This window comes from Mixophyes fleayi, chromosome 1 (genome assembly GCF_038048845.1).
Source record: "Mixophyes fleayi isolate aMixFle1 chromosome 1, aMixFle1.hap1, whole genome shotgun sequence".
In the NCBI taxonomy this organism is placed as follows: domain Eukaryota; kingdom Metazoa; phylum Chordata; class Amphibia; order Anura; family Limnodynastidae; genus Mixophyes; species Mixophyes fleayi.
Genome location: NC_134402.1, coordinates 56303407 through 56328104, shown reverse-complemented (window position 1 = coordinate 56328104; position 24698 = coordinate 56303407). Strand labels below are relative to the sequence as shown.

General features: G+C 39.2%; 1 protein-coding gene across 2 annotated transcripts in view; it reads left to right on the top strand.

Moving 5' to 3' along the window:
• Nucleotides 1–1241: 1241 nt before the first annotated feature.
• Nucleotides 1242–24698, top strand: part of RELL1 (RELT like 1) — a 31934-nt gene continuing 8477 nt past the window's right edge. The window contains exons 1-5 of one of the 2 annotated variants that reach the window (XM_075194781.1): nucleotides 1364–1392; nucleotides 3571–3608; nucleotides 14264–14479; nucleotides 17583–17657; nucleotides 19190–19265. In XM_075194781.1, the coding sequence (XP_075050882.1) occupies nucleotides 14284–14479; nucleotides 17583–17657; nucleotides 19190–19265 (347 nt within the window). In that variant the 5' untranslated portion in view covers nucleotides 1364–1392; nucleotides 3571–3608; nucleotides 14264–14283. Of the gene's footprint in view, nucleotides 1393–3570; nucleotides 3609–14263; nucleotides 14480–17582; nucleotides 17658–19189; nucleotides 19266–24698 lie in introns of both variants that reach the window. The other variant, XM_075194780.1, reaches the window with a different exon arrangement.

The window sequence follows — 24698 nt, the reverse complement described above, 5'->3', positions numbered from 1 at the left end:
GTAAATCAAGGAATTCGCTTAATATTACTGTATGCCACTTTCTTATCTTATTTTGAATACCTTAAGCATTGTGGTTATTCTGGTGAATTCTGTGTAAACAAATTTATATGCAAGTTAAGCTTGGTCATTTGTAAACACTTCATAACTGAAGTACAGGGTATTATTTGGTTATCATTATTAATGATAGCTCTGGTTGATTTAAAGTTTACTGCAGTAGGATATACATTGTGATGGTATTTTGAGTTAAGGGGAGTAACAAAATGCTTCTTCAAAGTGGGATCTTTAAAAATAAATAATGGTGGCAGTTTTGAATTAATAGTGAGCGTGAAAATATGAAGAGGGGGGATTTCTTCATTGTTAGACAGACCAGGTTGTCGGGCCTGATTCATTAAGGACAGTTAAGTAAAAAAAATTGAGTAAGTAGTCTGCTGGACAAAAAAATGTTACAATGCAAGGGGTGCAAATTAGTTTTCTATTTTGCACTTAAGTAAAATACTGTCTTTTTTCCCATGTAGCAATAGGTTTTTGGACGGGGAGGGGATGGGGGTGAATCTGAGCACCCAGATAAACCCCACAGAAACATGGCAGGATCTAGACAGCCACATTATACAGCCACAATGGTTAGCATTGCTGGAGCACAGCGTTTGTCTGCGCTTCTGGGCTGTTTCCTCCAGTTCCCGACCTCAGAAACATTGTGCTGAGAATTGACACTGTAAACTCCACTGGAACATGGAATGGTTGATTTAATGGTTCAATATTCTATGTATAGCCCTGTATAACCTGTTAGCACTATATAAATACAAACTAATAATCACATTTTCATGTTATGTATTTTAGTTTGGCATATTAGTCTAACTTCCTTTACTTCTTTTTAAATATAGCTTTAAGGTAAGGAACCTGTGTGTTCTGCAGCTGCAGAGGGACTACAGGTCAATGCATGTCTAATGCTGGGACTTGTAGTTGTACAGATAAAGTGTTCCTAAGCCTCACTTAGATGAATGACATCCTGCAGCCACTTGGGCGCAGAGACATAAAGTTACAGCGCAGGGTACAAGCCCCGGACATAGATGGACAGTGATCCGCCCGCTGCGGGCACCACTCACACACGGACGTCTATCTATAACCGTACGCGGTTTATAATCCCCTCGCTGCCTCTAACAACACCGACAAGATGGCGGGCGAGGAGGACTCGGAAGACACAGCACTTACCCTGGGCTGTCCTACGTCACAGCCCTGCCCTTCTCGGAGACCCGCCCGGCGGCGATGGGGGCCGTGCTGACCTATAGTCTGCGAAGTGCGCGGGTGGCAGAGCAGCAGTGATGTCTCCGGTACTGAAGACCCAGGTTGGGAACCAGCTGCAAGCAGCACCCTGGAGGTTACCCCGCAGCGTCGGTAAGAGCCGCACCCGGCAGCTCTGGGGAACTTACACCAACTCTGTCCTGGGTTTAGTATAAGCTCCCTGACCCCATTCATCCTGCACAGGTCTTGTTAGCTGTGTGTGTGTGTGTCATTATTATTATTGTGTCATTATTATTATTACTTCCAGCGGCGCAGTGTTCTATCCTGTCAGAGTACTGCAAACCTTATGTTCTGTCAGAGTCCTGCCTGTGTGTTCTGTCAATCTCCATTCTTAAGCTGGGTACACACTACAGAAATTTGGACCAACTTTTTATACCGATCGATTTTACATGCGATCGATGGTCCGATCGCTCGGTCCATGGACTGCATACACACTAGCCTTGTTTAGGACGATAAAGGGAAGAGCGGACGTCCCTTTAGCGACTTTTTACAGCCATGTTGTCGTGAGCAATGACTGTAATTTCGTACTCACTGTTGTGGATCGGTCGGAAGTTTATACACACTACACAGCGGAAACGAGATTGGAACGAAAATATTAAACGGTACGACCAACCAAATGAGGCGACAATCGTCCATTTGGGCAGACTTTCGACCATAGTGTCACTGCACACACTGACCCGACTTTTTAACAAGCGGTCGTATGTCAGCTGATTGAGCCGATTATTGGATGAAAACTGTGTAGTGTGTACCCAGCTTTAGTCTGCAGACTTTTCACTGTGTTTTCTGATTGTCTAAGAACTTTGTCTGCAGTCTCATTTTTACAACACCCTTCCCAATTAGGGAGGATCAAGGAAACATCTGCTATACATAGATTATTTACCCCCTTTTCCAGACAATGGTAAGATGTGTTGAGCAGAATTCTTTTTAATAATGCAGGAGTTATGTTTGTTGGATGTGACACTGAATAGCAGGAGACATCTCTGACACATGTAAAGCTGATTGTAGATGGTGCTCTATAAAAAGAACACAGGAAAACACTATAATATGTTCCACCATAGGTGGTTTAGAAGGCGAACGCAAGAAAGTATCATGGTCCATTCATTATTGGTAGTTTCTTCATGGCGTGGCTTCCCAGTAGTGGCAGCATTCCTCAAAACATTAATGACAGCACATTAACTGCATGGAATTAAAACCTGTTTTCATGCAGTATTTTTTTTTTTATATCATATTTCAAAATTATATTGTCATAAGGTTTTGTGGATCAAGAAGTTGTTTTTTTAAAATATAATTTGGCCCCAACATTCAGGTGTCTGAGTTTGTGGCCGAAGTCTTGAGATTCCTTCAAGTAGATCTGCTGATGTCTAAATTTTTACTTTCCAAGAACAATTGCTCATATTGGAATTATATTACTTGCTGTAGATTTTCTACACAATGTAGGCAGGTTTTACAAGCTATTTGCTTACACTGATAAAGGGAGTCTCGAAAGCTTCTCAAAGAGTAAATTAAGCTGGGTACACACCTATGCAATTATTGTGCAAATCACGTGATATATTGCTGTCTAATGCTGCAAAAGTGTGTACGCTCCCACAATCATGTTATATCCTACCAAAACATCCTTTGATTTTGCTTTATAAACTTCCTAAAAATCACGAAGAACGATGGCGGACAAAAATGTGTGTACGCACTCGCGATTGTCTGTCCAACACTTCTGTCGATGGTTCCTCTGTATATCTGTAGAGTGTGTACTATCTTTTCGGGAGATGGTTATGAGAGATGCAGGTCTCATATGACAGTAAATCGTGTAGGTGTGTATGCATGAATCTGCATGCTCATCTGGACTTTCACTCATTGGTGAAATTGTTACAGAAATCACACCTGAAGTAGGATTCATTAGGTGTGTACCCAGCTTTACTGCAAAGTTTAGAAGTGGGTGAATGTAGCTATCTGTAGATTCTGCATTTAAGTAAGCTATATTTATTGTGTATTTCTGTGTCCTGCAGATCAGCCTGATGTACTTTATTGACCTTTGCAGAAGATGTTTTATATACCAGTACAAATATTTAGCAAATTGTATAGCATGTTGTCTACAAAGCAGATAATTTAATAGACTTCATAAATTTGTCTGAATGAATTGTAGATGGTTATGATGAGGATAATCTAGTTAGTTTGTAGTTAGTTCCTGTATTGTCATTTTCTCATATCTACTCTTCTGCTTCTGTCTGTTTACATTTTTGATGTGGGTTTGGCTATCTCTTCCTCTGCCTACTTCAGCTATATCTCCTGCACATAACTCTGCTTCAAGACTAAAGGTACCGTGATACACATATTGTGGTGTCAGGCATACACGTGGAATTGTAATCCTGTGCCTTAATCCATAAACACATCTGCACTGTACATGATGTATTACAATTCCAATGTTACAAACATTCGCTGAGCTACAGCAAATTAAGATTGGGCATACATTATCTCTCAGGTCTGATCTTGTATAGTTTTACAGCAACAGGTTGGTCACAACTATGCCATGATCTTGTGCATATATATCTCTCTATAGCAAGCAGTGTATGCCCAGTCACCTCTCTAATTGCAACAGATGTAGAATGTCCATATGAAGTGTTAACTTTGTTTGCTCAAACTGACAGGCCAGATTTGCCTATTGATCTGTTTGTACCTGACTGTACACTGGTACAGTTTTACATAGAAATTTCTCAAGTGTTCTTTGTTTTTTTTGTTTTTTACTTGATTTTGTGTTTGCTTTCCTGTTTTTCCTTGTGTGCTAATGATGTACTTGATTTTGTACGTTTTTTTTTTATGTGAATATATTAAATATTATTGGGTGGTAGCTCTATGGCACAATGGTTAGCATTGCTGCCACATAGTGCTGGGGTAATTGGTTTGATTATAACCAAGGCCCTATCTGCATGGAGTTTTTGTTCTTCCCGTGTTTGTGTGTGCTTCCTCCAAGTGCAGTGGTTTCCTCTCGCACTCCAAAAACATACTGATTAATTAATTGGCTTCGGACAGAAAAGAGCACCCTAGTGTGTTTGTGTGTGTTTTAGGGAATTAGGAACGTAAGCTCAGCGGGAAAGGGCTTGCTGTAAATGTTTACATATTCTCTGTATAGCGCTGCGTAATATGATTGGCCCTGCATTCAAGGCCAAATATATTGGCACCCTTACAGGGTTTTTTTTTTAAGAAATGCACCTTATGTTTTACTTTTGTTTGCAGTGGTATAAAACATCTACTAGTATTTTAAGTCGTATCTTATTCCACACAGAAATCCTCAAAAGGGTCGGACAAAATTGACACCTTTTAGAAGAAGTTAAAATTAATTTAATTTCAGACAGGTCATTCTCCTTCACTTTCAAACTGAACTCGTCTGTGGTGGGTAGCAGGTGCATGCAATATAAAAATCGCTCATTAAGTGACCTCTAATTAGGAAAATGAATAATTCTGTTTTTTTTATGTGCCACTGTGGGGCATATTCAATTGTTGGCGTTGCAGCCAAATTTAACGTGCCCCGCACACTATTATTGTCATTACGCTAATAGTGCGCGTAAATACGGTACTTTTCTCGCTGGATCAGGCAGCTGCGAGCTGAAATCCGGCTTACTATTACCGTAATACAGTTCTGCGGCAGAAACCGCGGACAATTGAATATGCCCCAGTGCGTACTACAATGAGCATGGAGAGAATTAAAGCCAGATAATTGTCTGAGGAGGTTAGACAGAAGCTTTTAGCCAAGCCTGGACAATATAATTCTTCAATTCCATCTCCAGAGGTCTTATTGTTCCCATTTCCATCATATGTAACATTATTAGGAAGTTCAAGGCCCAAGGCACTAGGCAGCTTCCCTGAAAAGAGAAAACTTGGTTGAAAATTGCAGCGTAGGATTGTCCAAATGGTGGAGAAAGCAGCTTGATGAGCTGGCAAATAGATTCAAGCTTCAGACACTGGTACGTCAGTTCAACACACACCATTCGTTGTCATCAAAGGGGTGGTATATGGTAGGAGGTCCACTGCCGAGTGAGAGAGACATAAGAAAGCCAGACTCGCTTTATGTTTACAGAAAGCAAAATGAAAAGAATATCTTCCCTACAGTCAAGCATGGAGGCGGTTCACTGATGTTTTGGGGTTGGGGTGCTGCATCTGGCACTGGGTGCCTTGAACGTATTCATGGCATTGTGAGATCTGGAAACTACCAGGCTATTTTGGAGCACAATATTGAACCCAGTATCAGAAAGCTGGGTTTCAAAGGTCATAGGTCAGGGTTTCCCAAACCCAGTCCTCAGGGCTCCCTAACAGTGCAGGTTTTCCATATCTCCTTGCTGGAGCACAGGTGTAGTCATTACTGACTGACACATTGTAACAGATCCACAGGTGGTCCTAATTATGTCACATGGGATCCAGAAAACCTGCACTGTTGGGGAGGACTGAGGACTGGGTTTGGGAAACTCTGTCATAGGTTATTCCAGCAGGACAATGACCCCCAAGACACTTCAAAAAAACAACCAGGAGTGATTCAAGACACTGGATTGTTCTGAAGTGGGCAGCAATGAGTCCAGGTCTAAATCCTATAGAACACTAATGGAGAGATCTGAAAACAGCAATTGGGAGAAGACACCCCTCAAATCTGGGGGAACTGGAGCAGTTTGCACAAGTAGACAGGACCACCCTGCAGTAGAGAGGCTCATCCATGGCTACAGAAATCATTTTAAACAAAGGATGCCCTACCAAATATTAAGCCTAGGATATCAATGTTGTCAATGCCTTTTCCTAACATTGTCTGATTTAAAAGAATATACCGTATTCATTTCAGAATTAAAAACAAAGGTTCTGTGATATCAACAGAGAAATAATTGTGGGAGACCAAATAATGTTGTTAATTTTACCTTATGTGTAGCTGTGCACGAGTAATAATATTTTTGTCCATAACTGTATATTAATAACAGCAATAATAATATACTTTTTGTGCCAACATGTAATACAGCACCGTACAGTCATATAAAACACACACTGTTTGTTACCCATACGAGAAGACCTGATGATTCCTTCTTCAGGTCTTCTCGTACAAAAATAATATTTTCATCCTTTGAAAGCATTGGTTTACATAACGAATGCCTTTCCTGAGAAAAGAATGTGTTCATATTTACGGTGACATTTAGTTTAGTTTTTTTATAGTAATCTTCTCATTAGCCTGTAGCAGTGTTGCAGTTATTTGCTTACTAGAATGTCTTTTTTTTTTTTATTATTTTATTTTCTTCTTTCAATACAACATACATAACTGCACACAATGAGAGAGGGGAAAGATATCAGTTTTGGTGATTGGAAAATATCCCTTATTTGACAAAGTGAAAGTGGATATTGAATTCTTATAGTGTGGGAATGTAAATAACTTGGAGCACAGCTAACTGCAGAGAGTTGCTATTGGCAGAACATTTCTAAATACTGTCATCACTGCGTTTTATTTTAGGGCTACATGCGGTCCTCAGACCCTTCACCTGTGACCCCCAGCTCCTACCAGATTTGTCAGACTTGTTTGTTAACACTTGTTGAAAATACCTGCTGATATGTTATTACAAATAGGCGTCTCTTTTTGATAAAAATGTATTGTTTTGACGTATTACCGAGTGTGGCATCGCAGTGTATCAGATTGTCCAACACTGATGTGAAACGTCTCTCGCATAGGATAAAAAGGTGGCTCCTCACAAAATATAAAATTTGGTATTGGGTTGAGTTCCTTGAGTTAAAATAAACAACAAAGTCCCCGTTTGAACATTATAACATAGTTTCCGATGTCTTTGCCTGTTCCGCGCAGTACTCCTTTTGGTCAGCCTATTTGAAACTAGCCGAGTGACCCTTGATGTCCCTTTACAGTTGTAAGCCTTTCCATTCATGCTTCCCATTGTTTTAGTCGATCAAATAAATATATACCGTATATATATTTTTTCAGAAATTGTTATTTTTATTATGTGTTTTATAATATCAGGTATTATCTTATCTACAATCCGGAAAGGAAAAAAAAATGATGGTATTAATTGACAGGATTGCTTAGTGTTTCTTGCTACAGTTACTATGAGGAGTTTACTATACAATATAACGAGGAATGGAAATACAATGGTCCTATTTAAACATATATCTTACAATATTTTAGGTGTGGTTATCCTAATGATGGGATAATCATGTCTGTGATTATTATATAATCATATGTATGCATGGGCAGGTGAGTCTAGTGCTTGGATCACTGTGATGGCAGTCACAGCACAAGAATTATAGTTGTATTGTTTTGTACACACAAATGTATTAACTGCAGAATAGCTGCTATGTGAATAGTCCATTAACAATGGATAAGTCAGTGGCTCCAGATGATATACATCCAAGGGGAATTCAATTAGAAGCGGAGTGCCTCCGAAACGGTCGTGAAGGCACTTCACGGCGATGGTACATCATGGATCTCCCCTCGCACCCCTAGAAAGCCGTGATGTTGAGGTACCTGAAAATGTGTACAGCAGCGATGTTCGGAACATTGTGGCTAATTAAATCCCCCCCCCCCCCCCCCCCAGTACTTAAAAAGCAGCACTATTAACCACATTTTTTAAACAATCGTCTGGAAGGCAAAGTATAATACTTGTCTATACAGGAAAAGGCATTTTTAGCAGGAGGAGAGGGGTTATACTTCCACTTTATTCAGGACACAGGTTAGACGTTAACTTCAGTGTTTACAATTCTGCGGGGCATATTCAATTACCCGCAGGGCGATGGAGGCATTATATGGTGATGTATCATCGCGGATTTCTATTCGCCCCTCATAGGGGTGCGAGAAGCAACCCTCGATGTTGCGGTGCGTAGTACTGGGAGAAGTGTGTAGCCACGATGTTTGGAGAAACATCGCCACTAGTTGAATATGCCCCTGAATGTCATATTTCTAAAAAGGCACTAGTGAAATTGAAAAACCATTCAGAGAAGGGCTACTAAACAGTGCATGAGCTGCATAACAAAACTTACCAGGAAAGACATCAACCTGAACAACTTATGTTTTGTTGCCAGTTGTTTAGGATGTCCAGAATCATGTTGGTTGTAAACTAATGGTATTGATTGACCTTGTTGGCTGTAGAATAGTTTTGTTCTTTCAGTTAGTATTGTTTTTGTGTTTTGTTTTTAAGTCTTATTTTAGCTTTTTTTATTATTATTTGCAGTTTGTTAAAATACAGGAAATGCCAGTTGGTTGCTATGAGTTTGTATACAATTAGCTTTGATCCATCTAGTGCAATTTAGATAATCAGAGAAAATCTCCAGTTGCTATGTGTAAATGAATGACTTCACCTGGCTGAGTTTGTTCTGCAATCCTCAGGCAATGGTCTGTTTGCTGTTGTAGTGTGCATATCACACTGAACTATTGATCCTTCTTAATGACTGGTCTTCTTTGGGAGATTAAGTACTATAGAATGTGTTTATTACATAGTCTATACCATATGATTGAAGGAAAAAATATGAGACTGTCTATAGCTCCATATAATATTATGGCTGATACCCTGAAATCTGATATTCTGCTAATTGGTCTGAGGACTATTTGCTCTAAATACTATGACAGTGATTGCAGTAATAGATTAATCCCGGATTCCAAACTATTCTTTCTCCCTCTCACTCTCCCCACTTCAAATTAAGTGTGTGTTCAAATATACACATACATAAAATTACATTTCAGTCATTATTTCAATAAATGACATCCATAAATACTTAAACAGATTTGTTCTGGGTTTGATTATTTCCATCAAGAGGATATCTGGTGCAGCTTGATAAATGTAGGAGCTGTACAGAAAGGAAGCAGAGAGTAGGACCGTGGTGTAGTTCACATTTGGAACTCTCTGAAGTTCACACATTATTTCTAAAATTCTAAGCATCATACTAACTTACACACTCATGATGAATGAATCACCCTTTGTTCATGTGAGTTCCTTTTCCATTACGATATTTGACACCTCCCTTTGTGTTTTACTCCTTATTGTGTTGTATGGTCATCTGACTCGGATTTTTTTTTTAAAGTTACTACTTTTAAATTAAGTAGGCATACAAGTAATATTTAGAAACATTACTTATATATAATATACTAGAAGGTAATATTAATAGCAAGACCAATAGTGTAGATAATCTTTAGTTATATGCAGGCTTGCTACATAATAGTGTGTGAGATATATATATATATATATATATATTCTACATCTCATCAATGATACTTATCAAATCCTTGTCATCATTTATTTATATAGCGCCACTGGTTCCGCAGCGCTGTACAGAGAACTCACTCACATCAGTCCCTGCCCCACTGGAGCTTACAGTCTAAATTCCCTAACACACACACACACACACACACACACATATATACACACACACACAGTGAGATTAGGGTCAATTTTGGTAGCAACCAATTAACCTACTAGTATGTTTTTGGCGTGTGGGAGGAAACCGGAGCACCCGGAGGAAACCCACGCAAACACGGGGAGAACGTACAAACTCCACACAGATAAGGCCATGGTCGGGAATTGAACTCGTGACCCCAGTGCTGTGAGGCAGAAGTGCTAACCACTTAGCCGTGCTACCCAACAGGATGGACCTCCTATGCCACTCTGTTGTGTTGCTGGGGACCTTGCTGCCGTCCCCTTTCTTTATCCCAAATGTGCCCTCTAACTGCAGTAGAAGGGCTTTTGCTGCTGCCACCACTAGGCTCCTTAGTGGCACCTAGAACCGCGTCCCTCTGGGTAATTCTCCCTGCTAGGGTACACCCTTGCTAGTACCTCTGACCTATTCCTATAGATCAGGGGTGCAGTGAATGGTTCCCACTGGTCTGTCACACTGGCAGAGCTGCATAGTAGCGGGCAGAGCGTTGGTACTAGATACAGGGTTCCAAACTCCGAACAGCCGGATAAGAGATTAGATTTGGTCTAATCTGCAGGTCACAGGAATTACAGCAGGGTAAGTAGCCGTCAAAGCAGATTCTTGAAGCAGTGATGTTTATTAGCTCGTGTCCTAATGAGGACCGTTACATACACTAGTTTAAGGTACCAGCGATCCTTCCAGAAGTTACAGATGGTATAATGATACTAAATGGTCAAACAGTGCTTGGTTTTTATACAGTTTTGGACACAGCCTGACACGGGGTAAACCAGCCCCCTTTTCTGACCAGGTCCAAAATGTCCTTTCATTCAAAGTCTGAGATATGGATGTGAGATGTTCTTAAATCTTGGATGTTAAATGCAATCTATACTAACAAAATTTACACTAATCTGTGATATCCTAAATCACATTGTACACATGTTCCCTTTCACTGTAACAAGGCAGGATAACAGGTAACGACTCCCTGCTGTGCTTTCAGGCTAAAAAGATGTGTTGGTCACTTCACATGAAAATAATATTTATTTAACATGAGGCGTCCTTTAGAAAAGTTGTGCAAATCCAAATTCCTCCCCTGGCACTGTCTCAGAAATAAATACATTTCCTATACCGGAATACAACACAATATAAGCAAATCGGTACATTTGCAATTACATAAACTTGCGCTCTGTGCTATTAATTTAAATAAATTTATACAATAAGTTATTTAGAAGTGATCCAGCCACAAGTGCATTTATAATGTATACACACTTTTTACATGTTTTGATGTGATGAGCACGTTTGCTGTTATGATTCACCTAAAAAAGTAGGAAACTCTGCCTTATCTATATAGACACTAAGATATATGTTTGGGCACCCCAGAGAATCTCTCTCCTCTGATCTTTCTGCCTGGCTAAGCCTAACTTCTCTGCATACACAAACTGCTCAGAGATCTGTCTCATGGCCTGGCTAGTTTAAATAGACCGTTGACACTTGCCTAGGTCAGACTCTGGTCAGTTAACAAAATACACTTTGAAAGGTTACATAAAATATTCAGAGTGTTTTATACATAAATTCAACATAAAATAACAATCAGTCATTAGATATAGTACATAATTTCCACAATCCTTTATTGTCAGATTTGTTCATTCTAGCTTGTAGTACTTGTTTAAAATGCCCTTTGTTATTACAGATAGGAGTCTCTTTTAAATGTATTGTTTTACCTAAATACTGAGATTAAGTGGAATGTTAGGGGGGTTCCATGCAGCCCTGAAGTGTATCAGTTTATGTCTGATCTAACTACACGCAATATCCCACAGAAATACTGTGACATATAGAATTTGCTTCAGAGGAAAGACTAGCCACTGACATTAACAGAACGTTTTTATTTGGTGCATCGTTGTGAAAATGCTTATCACAGGTTTTCGTAGTGAAAAACAAATTCAGTTGCTTTATTGATATAAGCTGCAAATTTACATATGTGAATGAAAAATAGCTGCTTGTGTTATTTTCCAGAGTATTTGTGCTATACTATATCATAAGATAGTTAAGTTTTCCTTGAGAGACCTCATCCCTCTTTGCCTATACATGTTGTAAGGAAGTTCCACCTTCCAGCACGTAGCTGACATGTGTTCACTGATGTCTGCCAATTAGAGCTTTATCTCGTCATCACTTGCTCCCTTCAGACATTTGCCTTTAAAGATATAAATATTTAGATGCCTCCCGTGTTTAAGCTCCAGAGTCTGTTGTTTTTTTTTTTTTTTTACATAGTTTAGTCTCTAAAGCTTATTAAAATATGTCTGCACTTTAGATATACTTCTACAAGATATATAAGTAACATGCATGTAAGTAAAATTACCCTATAAAATATATAATAATTTTTATTGTGCAATGATGCCATCCCTTGTATTTGCTGAGCAGCGATGCTGTCCATACTGTTGGTAGCATGTCAGAATAAAGATCTTATTTCATTTTATTTGATATAGTTAAAATGCAGAAAATTATTTAATAATCCACAAATATGTTTGTTTTTTCTCAAGAGCCACAGGTTGTCTGCAGAAGACTAAAGCAATAAGAAGTATGACCAGTCTTCGACAACCTGTGGCACTTGTAGCTCACACCTCTCTAATAGGCCTGGCTGTACCTCTCCAGCTCTTTCCATTACTCCCAGCTGTATTACCAACTCCTGTCTGCCACTTGGTCCCAGAGCCTTCCGCTAGGGAACTCTCTCCCCCTCTCTCTCTCTCTCGTGTTCTGGAGCCTTCCTCTGATTTTTTCCGTTACCCACCACTTTATTCTATATTTACATAAAATAACACTTAGACGTTGGTGAATATTTTCTCACTGTTCTCACTTTTCCTCTTCCTCAAGTACTCCAACTGAAGCCCAGATAATGTGTATTGGTGCTGCTAAAAGGGAAACAATATAGGAAAGTAAAACCCTGTCTTGTAATCGGTGCTATACTTTGTTTTTAATGTTCAGCATCCGGAGCTCGGGTTATAAACGCGATGTTGAGCAGTAATCTTTTCCTTTAGCTCGAACTTCTGTCCTTCCTGAGCTCAGACTGGAGAACGGTAAACGCACAAAGCTTAAATAAAAAGACTAAAATCAGTTTAGAACACTTAAGTATAACTGGTGGGATGATTAACTGATGGCAGAAGTTGTGTTGGAGAACTGAGCTTCAGATGGACATAATACAGTTGAGGTGAAGTGAATGGGTCCCTCATAAGCAAAATAATCCTGAAAATGCTCCTCTGAAAGCATCTTACACGCGATACCTTTTTGTTCAGCACTAATGCTCTTAAAAACGTATTTTATTTCCATCATAAGTACTTATGACTTTTTTTTTCAGAAAAACAGTCTTAGCTGTTTATATTTTTGTGTGTGTGTGTGTGTGTGTGTGTGTGTGTGTGTGTGTGTGTGTACATATAATCTCCCTTGATGTAGCAGCGACTGTGACACATGTCAGGATTTGATGATTACATATTTCTTGCTTTTACATTGTGTATATATGCTAAGGTTCACAATAAGATTTATTCCTTGCTACTCATGCTATAAGTTCTATATGACCATGCATATAATAGTCATATATTGACCAAATTATTTTGTATAATCTGCAAAATCTGAATTATCAGTTAAATTGCTCTATAAAGCCTTAAAGGGTATACTTAAAGTACTATTTTGCTCATGGTGTAGTAAGTGCTGTATTAGTTACTGATTTGTTTTATGTATTGTCATGTTGAATTATTGACTTCAACCAGCTGAATTTATAAGCTTTAGATGTTACTGTTACAGTGATAGAAAAACCCTTGTTGCAACATTTATTGCAATGCAGTCAACTAAGATGTCAGCTGATCAAGTGATCTTCATACACCCTGGGATGACCTCTTTGGTCAGATACGTCCCAGATCCAGGCTACATTGCAATAAATGTGATACCCCTGGGGTTCCGGCACTACCACTAACACGCCCCTCACCTGGCTGGAACCCTGGGATCTCTTGTTCTTCTTGACTTGCTTGTGCTCTGTTTCAGAACCAGCAGACCGAAGGAAAAAACTACATGGAACAGCTCCTGGGGGCTCCAATTTAGGGGGAGGAGCACATTGTTAAAATGTTATACTTGGCAATAGTGTAACTTTAAGAATGTTTTATACGTGCTGCATTGGTGGGTTTATGTGTCGTATTCATAATATACATGTATAATATACGTTTTGTATGATTAGTTATATAGAGTTTTTGATGTGTTACATATTACATAAACATGTAATTGAGATGCTCCTGCCTTGTTAACTTTTAATTTTACATTTGCTTTTGCTTTCTTATTTTGTGATCACACAATCAAAATCATATCAGTTCTATTTTAATGTTTATATTCCTTCCCTCTACTTCTACTGCAAATCTGTCTTACTGAACCCACATTTCTCATTCCGTTAATCCTCATAGAAATACAAATTGAAATATTATATACATTCCTCCAAAATGAGGAAATGTATTATAAGTTGAACATTTTCAATTAAAAAAATCTTGGCAATCAAATAGTGTTTGTCTTCTGTATGAAAGCTTGTGTTGGTTTACCTGGTTTTGTTCTTTTCCACCTCTAGTTAAGCAGACTACGGACCATATGCCAAGTCCTGGTGACAAAGTGGATTCCGGTGGAGGTGGTCACCCAGAATATGTTGCCTTCTACTTGGTTCCAGTTTTCTTCATCATGGGCCTATCGGGAGTACTGATCTGTCATTTTCTCAAGAAGAAAGGCTATCGCTGTACTACCGCAGAGCCGGCGGTGGAGGAGGAGAAAATTACTGGGGAAAAGATCGGTAAGGCGATATAATCAATAAGCCTAGTAAACAGTCTCTGATGCTGGGTTCCACAACATAATGGACTCCCATTTGGTAATGTATCATGGAGTTCTATGGAAGTTCTCATTAAGTACATAGTACTAGGTTTTGTCTATGCTTCCAGTTGTTTTGATCTGTTGTTTGTTGGAGCCCTTACTGTTAATCCTGGTTGTCAGGGAGACCCGACTCTGCCGGCTCCCTGATTTAGCAACTTATCAAATACTGAAACAGTCAAACAATATATAACCTCTATTTTGTCAGGAAACCGCTCCTGACTTCCTTTACTTGTCACAAACCGCACTCTGCGCCCTCGTGACTTGGAGGTTTACTTATGGGGACACACAGGATTCCAGTCTAATTCTTGCGCTCACCTATGCCTTAGTTTACAGATTTAACTGGTCCCATCCCCCACACACTTCTACACCTCTCCCCAACTTCCACCATCTATGTATAAGGCCCATAGAACGTCTGACTTAATTATCTAGTTATGCACACTCTGTGCTCTTATAGCGAAAAGAGTTAACGCTTCCCACACTGGTATTTAAAGGGTTAGCACAGAGATAGGTCAAGTGTATTAGTTGAGCTGATTCCTCCTTTCCTCCCATTCCCTGCGTGACAGATGGCTTTATTTGACATATGGGCTGCCCTCCATTATACTATTTAGGAATATGGGGTGATCACTAATTAGATTGATTGTAAGTGGTATTTTGGAAATATAATTATATTTGCCTACATAAAATATTGCAAGACATCATATGGTCACAGCCTATGTCTCTTGGTGTAAGACCCCCATGCTGACAGAGTTTCCGAAAGTCTCTTTAGTTGCCAAAAACCACTCCTATACAGGACATAGCTCACCCCATGAGGTCCTTGAAGCTGTTCAGTTCCCCTTAAAGGTGACAATGCAGAGCCACTACATAAACACAGGACAGTATTTCTGGCCTCACATTTACACATTGATTTAGGTCATTAACCCTGTGAGAGAAGGCTTTGCTTTGAAGTCATTTACATTACCCTCTAGCTTACTAAATGGATTCATTTGATATACAGTGTTTACAATGTAGTCCCTTATGATTGCTTTATTCACCACAGTTTATTATGGGTTAAACCTTTATAAATAATTCCTCCCTTGTCACTACACTGTTTATCATATAGTTCACGCTCACATTCCCAAATGCCTGCAAATATTTATGTGCCGTACCTTAACCTGTCGGGCCTTGAAATCAATCTTGTGTTGGTCACGCTCAGGTTGAATGTTGTTTGACTCTCCATGTGATGTTTCTGTTAGCGTTCAAGCCTTGGCTTCCTGTGTGTGGCATTTTTCCTGCAAAATAGACACGCTTCAGAAAACATACAAAAGTTTCCGTGGAAGATTACGTTTTAGTAATCTGTAGTCCGCAATTTTCTGCAATTACGTGGTCACACCGTTGCAGAATGTTTAATGTATACACACTGACTATTCATCTCCTGGAATTCTAATTGTCAACTAATGCAGAATGTCAACAAAGATTCCAAATAAGTAATAGTTTCATTATTAGCAACCCAGTCATCTAAGTGGGTGTCAAATGCTGACAAATATCTGATTTTAATATTGTAATGTGCAAACTCCTTAATTTAATAATAATAGGTGCAACTCAAAATACAATGACAACTAATAATACATCTGTAATTGGAGTCTGCATTGCTTGTGATACTAAACTGCATCTCGCATGGTGCTCAATTGTTATGGGACAGTTACCAGGGGATAGTTCTCCCTACATCAAATAGTATCCTGCATGAAATACAGCACTCTGCATGTTTAACTAGACGCGGCTGTTATCTCATGATCAGGCCACCAGCAATGATCAAATCACATGCTTCAGTTCTGTGGGTAAATACTGGACTAGAGTCATAGAAAAGACATTTTTTCTTGTGGCATACATAAATTATCTGTCAACTGAAAGCGCACATTAAGGCTTGCTTGTTATATCCGCTTCAACTGAAAGAATGCTGGACACATCCCCACTTCCACTCCCCCTGCTGGCAGAGTACAGTACATGCGTCCTACCTTTATAAGATTGTTGTTGTTTAATATCCTTTTTTACACTTCTGAACCATAATTTCTGAAACATGAATTCATATTTTCTAACTTGTTGGGTTTTTTTTTATCTATAAAGCACAAATATATTCTGAAGCCCAAATAAAACCAAACATACATTGATAGCAATTGGCAATATAACTTCTTGCTGGAATGTACAGTATAATCTAAAAGGAAATAAGGTGGGTGATAAACCCATAGGCGTGTATATTGTTAGGCAGTCCGTAATACTACATGTAGCCCTAGTCATGCTAGCTTCCTATGTTCTGTAAGATGCTTACTTTATGTTATTTACCTTCTTGCTTTCTCCATCTCCTTTCCCAGGTTTGTATACAAATGAGAGGTTGTGAGAGAAGATAGATTGGTATAAATAGTAGTATAAATAGAAAGATAGGCTGTACTTCTGTGGTGTTAGGGAGAGGAATGTAAACAATATTATTAAAGCTCATTCGTGTTTGCTGCACACAGTAAACTGGTTTTATGTGGGGATGACAAGTGCCGGATGTTGAAATTCACAAACGTTTGATTAGAGCACATTATTTTATAATACTCCTTAATTGAATATGTAAATCTGCTTGTTTTCTCTTGGCAACAACTTACTGATGTGTAGGATCGGTAAATCGGAGTGTTTTTAAATGGATTATAACTTTATTAGTTATTTTTTATAAGTCGTACTCCGCATATATATGTTTTATAAATTTATTTTTGGTGCTTTAGACGTGCATCTGTTAAGATCATTCTTCAAAACTGTGGGGACTTGGATGAGCAAGAGATGAAGTTAGCAGGATTAGAACAGGAGCAATAGATGAAGTTAGCAGGATTAGAACAGTTTGTACCCAGAGTATTAGCATGATAACCACAGCACGGAGTATTGCAGCTAAGCCCTGCATGTCCATGTGTAAACCAGCCTGGAGTTGGAGGTGCTAGAGAACATAATATGTATTGTTATAAATGATCACATTTCCTCGTAATAATCATTGCTTGATTTTGTTTTGTTTTTTTCAGAGATGCAAGATAGCCTCGGAGACACACACAATGATACTGTTGGACAAATTGTAAGCTACATAATGAAAAATGAAGGTATGTGTCCCCTTATTAGTGTGTAAGTGCAGGTTACGTTCTAGTACATCCTATTATTTGCGAACTATATTTCTCTCCAAAATCAGCAGCTAATTGATGATGTATTTTGCGGTGCTCATAGACCTGTTGGCCATGCAGAGCTAAGAGCTACATTTACATCAGGTTGTAGGATTACATGTGTGCCGCTGAGCTTGTTGTGCTGGGATTGTGAAACAGTTGACAGAGTCCCAGTTATGTAAGGATCTATGTATTAACATAGGGCGTGTTTTAGGTAATACGGTGCCCTGGGTAGAGATCATGGTGTGCACCTAAAGCCCACCCACCTCCACGGTATGAGTTTTGGATCCATTGAGCATCATCATTTCTCATTAATAGCTGTATTGTATAGTCTATTTTCCTGCCACCTTAAAGAGGTGTCATTGCACAGCTAAGTATAGCAGTTCACACTTGCAGTATGAGACGGTCTTATTTATATATGTACACAATGTAAGAGACTGTTAGAAGCCAGCATATGCTGAGGCATATCTGATGCCAGGTATAATACAATGAACTATATTGGCTGTATACAGAAGGCTAAAACATATGTGGTACTTTGTATAATGGGCTTGGTTATGTTTATGATAACTAGTATAATGATGTACTTACCTGCCAGTAAAGGTGCTCTCTCCCCTTCTGTAGAGGGGATCACATGCTTTAGTCCTCACGTAGGGTCCCGATCACAGCAGTTATCATCCAGTCAGTTCAGTGTAGGACAAACCCAACTACATTTACTATACAATGAGCCGGAGTTTAAATCTTGTCTGGTTTTCATTCCCGGCAGTGATTGACTGCTCTGTTCTCCAAGCTGTCGCTACATGACAGTGTGGTTCTTGGGGTTGTAGTGGGGGACAACACCCCCCTTTAAATGGTATATACGTTGGAGTGGGGCTTATCCCTAAATAGCAGGGATTTGGAAAGTCTATAAATGTAATGATGCACTTGTGTTTTACTATTATTAATCTTATTATTTGTATTTTACTATTACTGTTTACAAGCACTTGCATGTTTTCCTACCTTAATTTCACTTTAATGATCTATAATAATTCATTGAGCTCTTTAATTGACATGTAAGATTATTAGTTAAATTATTTATAGGACCTATCTGTATTTATAATATTTACAAGTTTAAAAAATTTGTAAAAGTTTCCCAATTGGTTTTTGTGGCACATCCTCAAGCAAAATGAAGCAACTAGTTCGGGGACCCCTTACTTTTTCAAAATACAGCCCCCTCAAATGTACATGTGTGTGTTTAAAAGTAACTTCATGCAACATCTAAAATGGGGTATTAAGGGGTGTTTCACTAACGTAACAGAACATGTAAAGCTTGTAGTGGGCTGTTCTCTTGTACTGCCGGGGTCCCTGAGGCCTTTAGTGGTCCAGTACTAGTTCCACGCTGGCTTTATTCAGCCACATAGTGGAATTTCCCGATTAATGTGTCTGAACATGTGACTTGACGTTTCAGAATAACAATAACGGTTGACTTGTCTCTGCAGCAAATGCTGATGTCTTGAAAGCCATGGTCGCTGACAGTTCCATGGTGGCAGATAACAGCCTGTATGACCCAGAGAGGTAAGTCTGGCACTAGAGTAGTTTAGACTTTGTCCTTTGCATTCAATGGTTTCTATCTTTCCCAGAGCACCAGTAATTCATATATACTGAATACAGACAGCCTAATATCCTGCTATGATGCATTACATCTAATTTGTTTTTAATAATAATATTTTGTATCTAACGTATTTTGTCTACAACAGTAAAGTAACCAAAAAGGAAACACATCATTGATTTGAAACAGACTACCAGACTTTCCTGTGGTGTCAACAATATAGATATAATGGGCTCCGAACAACCTTTGTAATAAGCAGTGCTTGTCTAAGCTGCAGCTCTCACTAACAGGATCTGCAACCTGTAACATCAAAAGAGCACCAAACAAAACAGGAGAGCGCTAAGCTCTTCTGTATTTATTAAAATATATTAATAAAATATTAAAGCATTTATTGCACTCCTCGTGGAGTCCGATCTATAGATATCTTAAAGTACATTAGTATCTTAAAGTACATCAAAATATAGGCTGTAAGGATCTGAGAAACTGTATAATTCACAGTCCAGGTATCCAAATATTACATATCATAGTTCTGTAACTCAAACGCCACCATCCAGAGGAAAAAGTATGTATAATAATCACCGACAATGTGGGGCACTAGATGTATCAATGGTCTCCTAGGCTGACACAGCAATCTACTCACAGCTGTGTGTGAGTGAGCCATCCGATAATTGGAGACATAGAATAATATACGTAGAGTGGATTTTGCAGATTACATGAGTGATACTTATCTGTTTCTTCTTTCCTATTGTCTGTTTCTTAATGAGTGAGTCCTATATATCATGCTATGATAAAGAACATAACAAATGTCTCCAAACTTGTGGTTACATTGTAACCTCCTGGTATTAAAACTTATTAAACCTTGAACTTACTTCATATTGGTTTCCAGGACAGCTCCCTTTTTTCTTTAATGCTAATGACATAGCAAGAAAGTAACGCTAGAGGACCTGGTGACTGGACCTTTTATTTTGTATCTTGTGCATTCTACATTTGCATAGATAGGGTTTGTGATATGTGGTACAAATATTTACATTTTTCATGCTGACTGGAAACACACTGAATGAAAAGGTCTAAAATGTGTAGGCAATTTCTGAGGAGCTGTTTCTTTGTGGCGGGTGCAGGAGAAATAACATGGACATCTATGATGCCCTTGCTAACACTAATAAATGCTGCAGGCAACTTTTTAAAAGTGGTTAGAGCAGGTAATCTGCTTGATTCACATCATTTTTTAATTAGGAAAGCATGTTTTAACAAAGCCCTGCTTTTTTCTGAAGGAGCACTCAACAGAGAAACTTCTTGTGTGAAACTACCCAAAAGTTTTATTATGGAAATATAAATAATCTAGCTACATAGTTTAGCATCTTACGACAATTCACTTTCTGGACATCTATGTGTGTTTCATGTTCAGCTTTTTTGGCCAGGCCTGTTTCTACCTAAAGGTAGACAGGTTACATGTCATGAGCGATTTTAAACATGATCCCCCTTCCCCTTTGTCCGTGACATGGTGGCTCTTTCAGTACAGGTTCATTAGAATAGTTTTATTTTCTATTTTATTTTCTTGTTTAGAATATGGTTTTTACAGACTTTGAGAGTTCTAATAAAGATACTTTGAAAGCGAGTGTAAATACAATGTCTGATTATGGCAATTACTGACTTTTCCCTATAAAAGTAGTAGGGTAGCAACGTGGTTTAGATGAATATGCTGATAATGAATAATAATGATTTAATTTTGCATTATTTTCTCTTTGCTGTCCTTCTGGAAGCTTTGGTGAGTGTCTTTCCTTTTTGGAGGGCTTAGGTGGTGTCTTGATGTTGGTATGGATTGTGCTTGCAAGGGGGAAAACAAGGTACCTGGTCAGATGCTGGAATTGCTCACTGCTATGGGTTTGAAGGACTTCTGTATTTCTGTGGATTTATTTATTTCTGTAGTTTCGCATATGACCAATGGCCTCCCTATAGATGTCATTGCTGGCTTAAACCAGCTTCGATTCCCGATGTGGATTATGTGCTCCCACCATTTGGAGAAAATGTATTACTGCTGATAAAACACACTAACAAAGAAAGTGACAAATATCACATTTTTGTTACATGGTTAGGTTGACAAATAACACAGGTCCTTTGAGCTCAACCAATTCTGATTACATGATCCAGAGGAAGGCAAAATAAAACCCCTAATCCTGTGATAATTGCCAAAAAAAATCCTTTCTGACCTTTAAAATGTCAATTGGTTAAATCCCTCCTATAATGTCTCTAGTACTCCTAGCTACATGTGCCATTCCCTGTAAGAGACGTCCAATCCAGGTTTACATTCTGTGAATTTGCCATGACACCTCATGTAGTAAGGAAAGCATCAGCCAGTTTGTGTTTGAGAATTTAGAATGTAAGCTCCAATGGACCAGGGACTGGTGTAGATGAGTAAGTACTCTCTGTAAAGCCCTGTGTCATATGTGGTGCTACATACATTTAAGAATGATAATAATTTACTCACGGCACCTGTTAAAAACCATTCCAGAAGAACAGTTAGGAAATCAATACCGCTGTACAGCAGCCAGTGGTGCTCTAGTATTTATTTTTTTAAGAAGAGTTTCTGATTTCTGAGTATATATAGTCAGTGCACGGGTTATCTACACCTGCAGTAGCCTATATCTTAGCTGTGAACCTCACCGGGGCTCTAGTGGATTGGTAGGCTGCTTTCTCATGAATATTAGAAGCTGCCATCATGTGGACTGAACTGTGTGTCCCGATGATGGCGCATTGTAATATACAGGCTCTATAGCTGGCATGTCCTGTAAAATACATAATGATTTCCACCTCATCTTAAGCTAGTCCCCGTCCCTGCCCATGCTCGGTCAGTTGTGCTTCACTGAGAAGCATGGATGTGATACATCATTACAGGACTTAGTGTGGTTTCTGGAGAAGCTCTGGAAGCTGCTGCTACATTGCAGTCTTCCTGGCTCATTTTGTCACCTTGCTCATCTGTCTAAATAAGAGTCCTGTCTCCCCAGTGTGGACTTTAAATGAAGAGAGAGAGTAGAAATGAGAAGCAATCCCAGATGTTTGTAGACAATGAAATAAGCCCACAACTTGTTTCCATTAGGGAAGAGCAGGCTTAGGTCATCTGTGGCTCTCCAGCTCTTGTGAAACAATGGGGGAGGTTCAATTGGTTGCAAAGTGTCTCTGGAACATCTGTGAGGCACTTTGTGGTGGAAATTTGGCAGAAATCTCTGCTCATTTTTCCTTGCACCCGTTAGAGGAGGTGAGAGGAAAAAATGAGTGGAGATCTCTACCGTAATTGACGGCAGTGTGCATAGTGCAATGTCCGTGCGCCACATCGCCAGCAATTGAATCTCTCCAAGTTTACCATGTTACAGTCATGGCCAAAAGTTCTGAGAATGACACAAATATTATTTTTCACAAAGTCTGCTGCCTCAGTTTTTATGATGGCAATTTGCAAATACTCCAGAATGTCATGAAGAGTGATCAGATGAATTGCAATTCATTTAAAAGTACCTCTTTGCCATGACAATGAACTTATCCAAAAAACAGCTTTTCCACTGCATGTCAGCCCTGCCACAAAAGGAGCTGCTGACATCAGGTCAGTGATTCTCTCGTTAATACAGATGAGAGTATTGGTGACGATGACAAGGCTGGAGATCAGTCTGTCATACTGATTGAGTTAGAATAACAGACTGATAATCTGTTAACCATGGTTACCTGCAAAGAAACATGTGCAGTCATCATTGCTTTGCACAAAAAGGGCTTTACAGGCAAGGATATTGCTGCTCGTAAGATTGCACCTAAATCAGCCATTTATCAGATCATCAAGAACTTCAAGGAGAGAAGTTCAATAGTTGTGAAGAAGACTTCATGGCGCCCAAGAACGTCCAACAAGCACCAGGACCCGTCTCCTAAAGTTGATTCAGCGGGATCGGGGCACCACCAGTGCAGAGCTTGCTCAGGAATGGCAGCAGGCAGGTGTGAGTGCATCTGCACGCACAGTGAGGTGTAGGCTTTTGGAGAATGGCCTGGTGTCAAGAAGGCCAGCAAAGAAGCCACTTCTCTCCACAAAAAAAACATCAGGGACAGACTAATATCCTGCAAAACGTACAGGGATTGGACTGCTGGGTAAAGTCTGCTGCCGCTGACTAGGGTAAAGTAATTTTCTCTGATGAATCCCCTTTTCAGATTGTTTGGGGCATCTGGAAAAACACTTGTCCGGAGAAGGAAAGGTGAGCGCTACCATCAGTCCTGTGTCATGCCAACAGTAAAGCATCCTGAGACGATTCATGTGTGGAATTGCTTTTCAGCCAAGGGAATTGGCTCACTCTTAATTTTGACTAAGAACACAGTCATGAATAAAGAATGGTACCAAAACATCCTCCATGAGCAACTTCTCCGAACCATTCAAGAACAGTTTGGTGACGAACAATGCCTTTTCCAGCATGATGGAGCACCTTGCCATAAGGCAAAAGTGATAATTAAGTGGCTCAGAGATCAACATCAAAATTTTGGGTCCATGGCCAGGAAACTCCCCAGACCTTAATCACATTAAGAACTTGTGGTCAATCCTCAGGATGCAGCTGGACAAACAAAAAAGCTCAAATTCTGACAACTCCAAGCATTGATTAGGTAAGAATGGGCGGCCATCAGTCAGTATGTGGCCCAGAAGATGATTGACAGCATGCCAGGGCAAATTGCAAAGGTCTTCAAAAAGAAGGAATACAAATATTAATAAAATACAAATAAAAAGAATACACTGCAAATATTGACTCTTTGCATAAACTTAATGTATTTGTCAATAAAAGCCTTTGACATTTATGAAATGCTTGTAATATTACTTCAGTATACCATAGCAACATCTGACAAAAAGGTCTAAAAACACTGAAGCAGCAAACTTTGTTAACACCAATATTTGTGTTCTTCTCAAAACTTTTGGCCATGACTGTAGAGGCTCCCCATCTGTGCTACAGGCAAAACATTACCAGTATGTGGAACAGTAGAATTTCTAGGACATCTGTTCTAATAAATGTAATATATTAAAGGAACTATAGAAAACACTAATATGTTGATATAATCGCAGCCTGTTTAATAGAAGCAGGGACACAGAGCATGTGTTTTGTAAAGCTATACAAGCTCATTTTGATTGTTTGTGAAACTCCAATGTACCCACATTTATTAAAGTAATAATTATCATTTATTTATGTAGCGCCATCAATTCCGCAGCATTGTCATTCACATCAGCGGAGCTTATAGTCTATGTACACACACACAATTAACCTACCAGTATGTTTTTGGACTGTGGGTGGAAACCAGAGCGCCTGGAGGAAACCCACACAAACACGGGGAGAACATACAAACTGCACACACAGAAAGCTGTGGTCGGCTATTGAACTCATGACCCC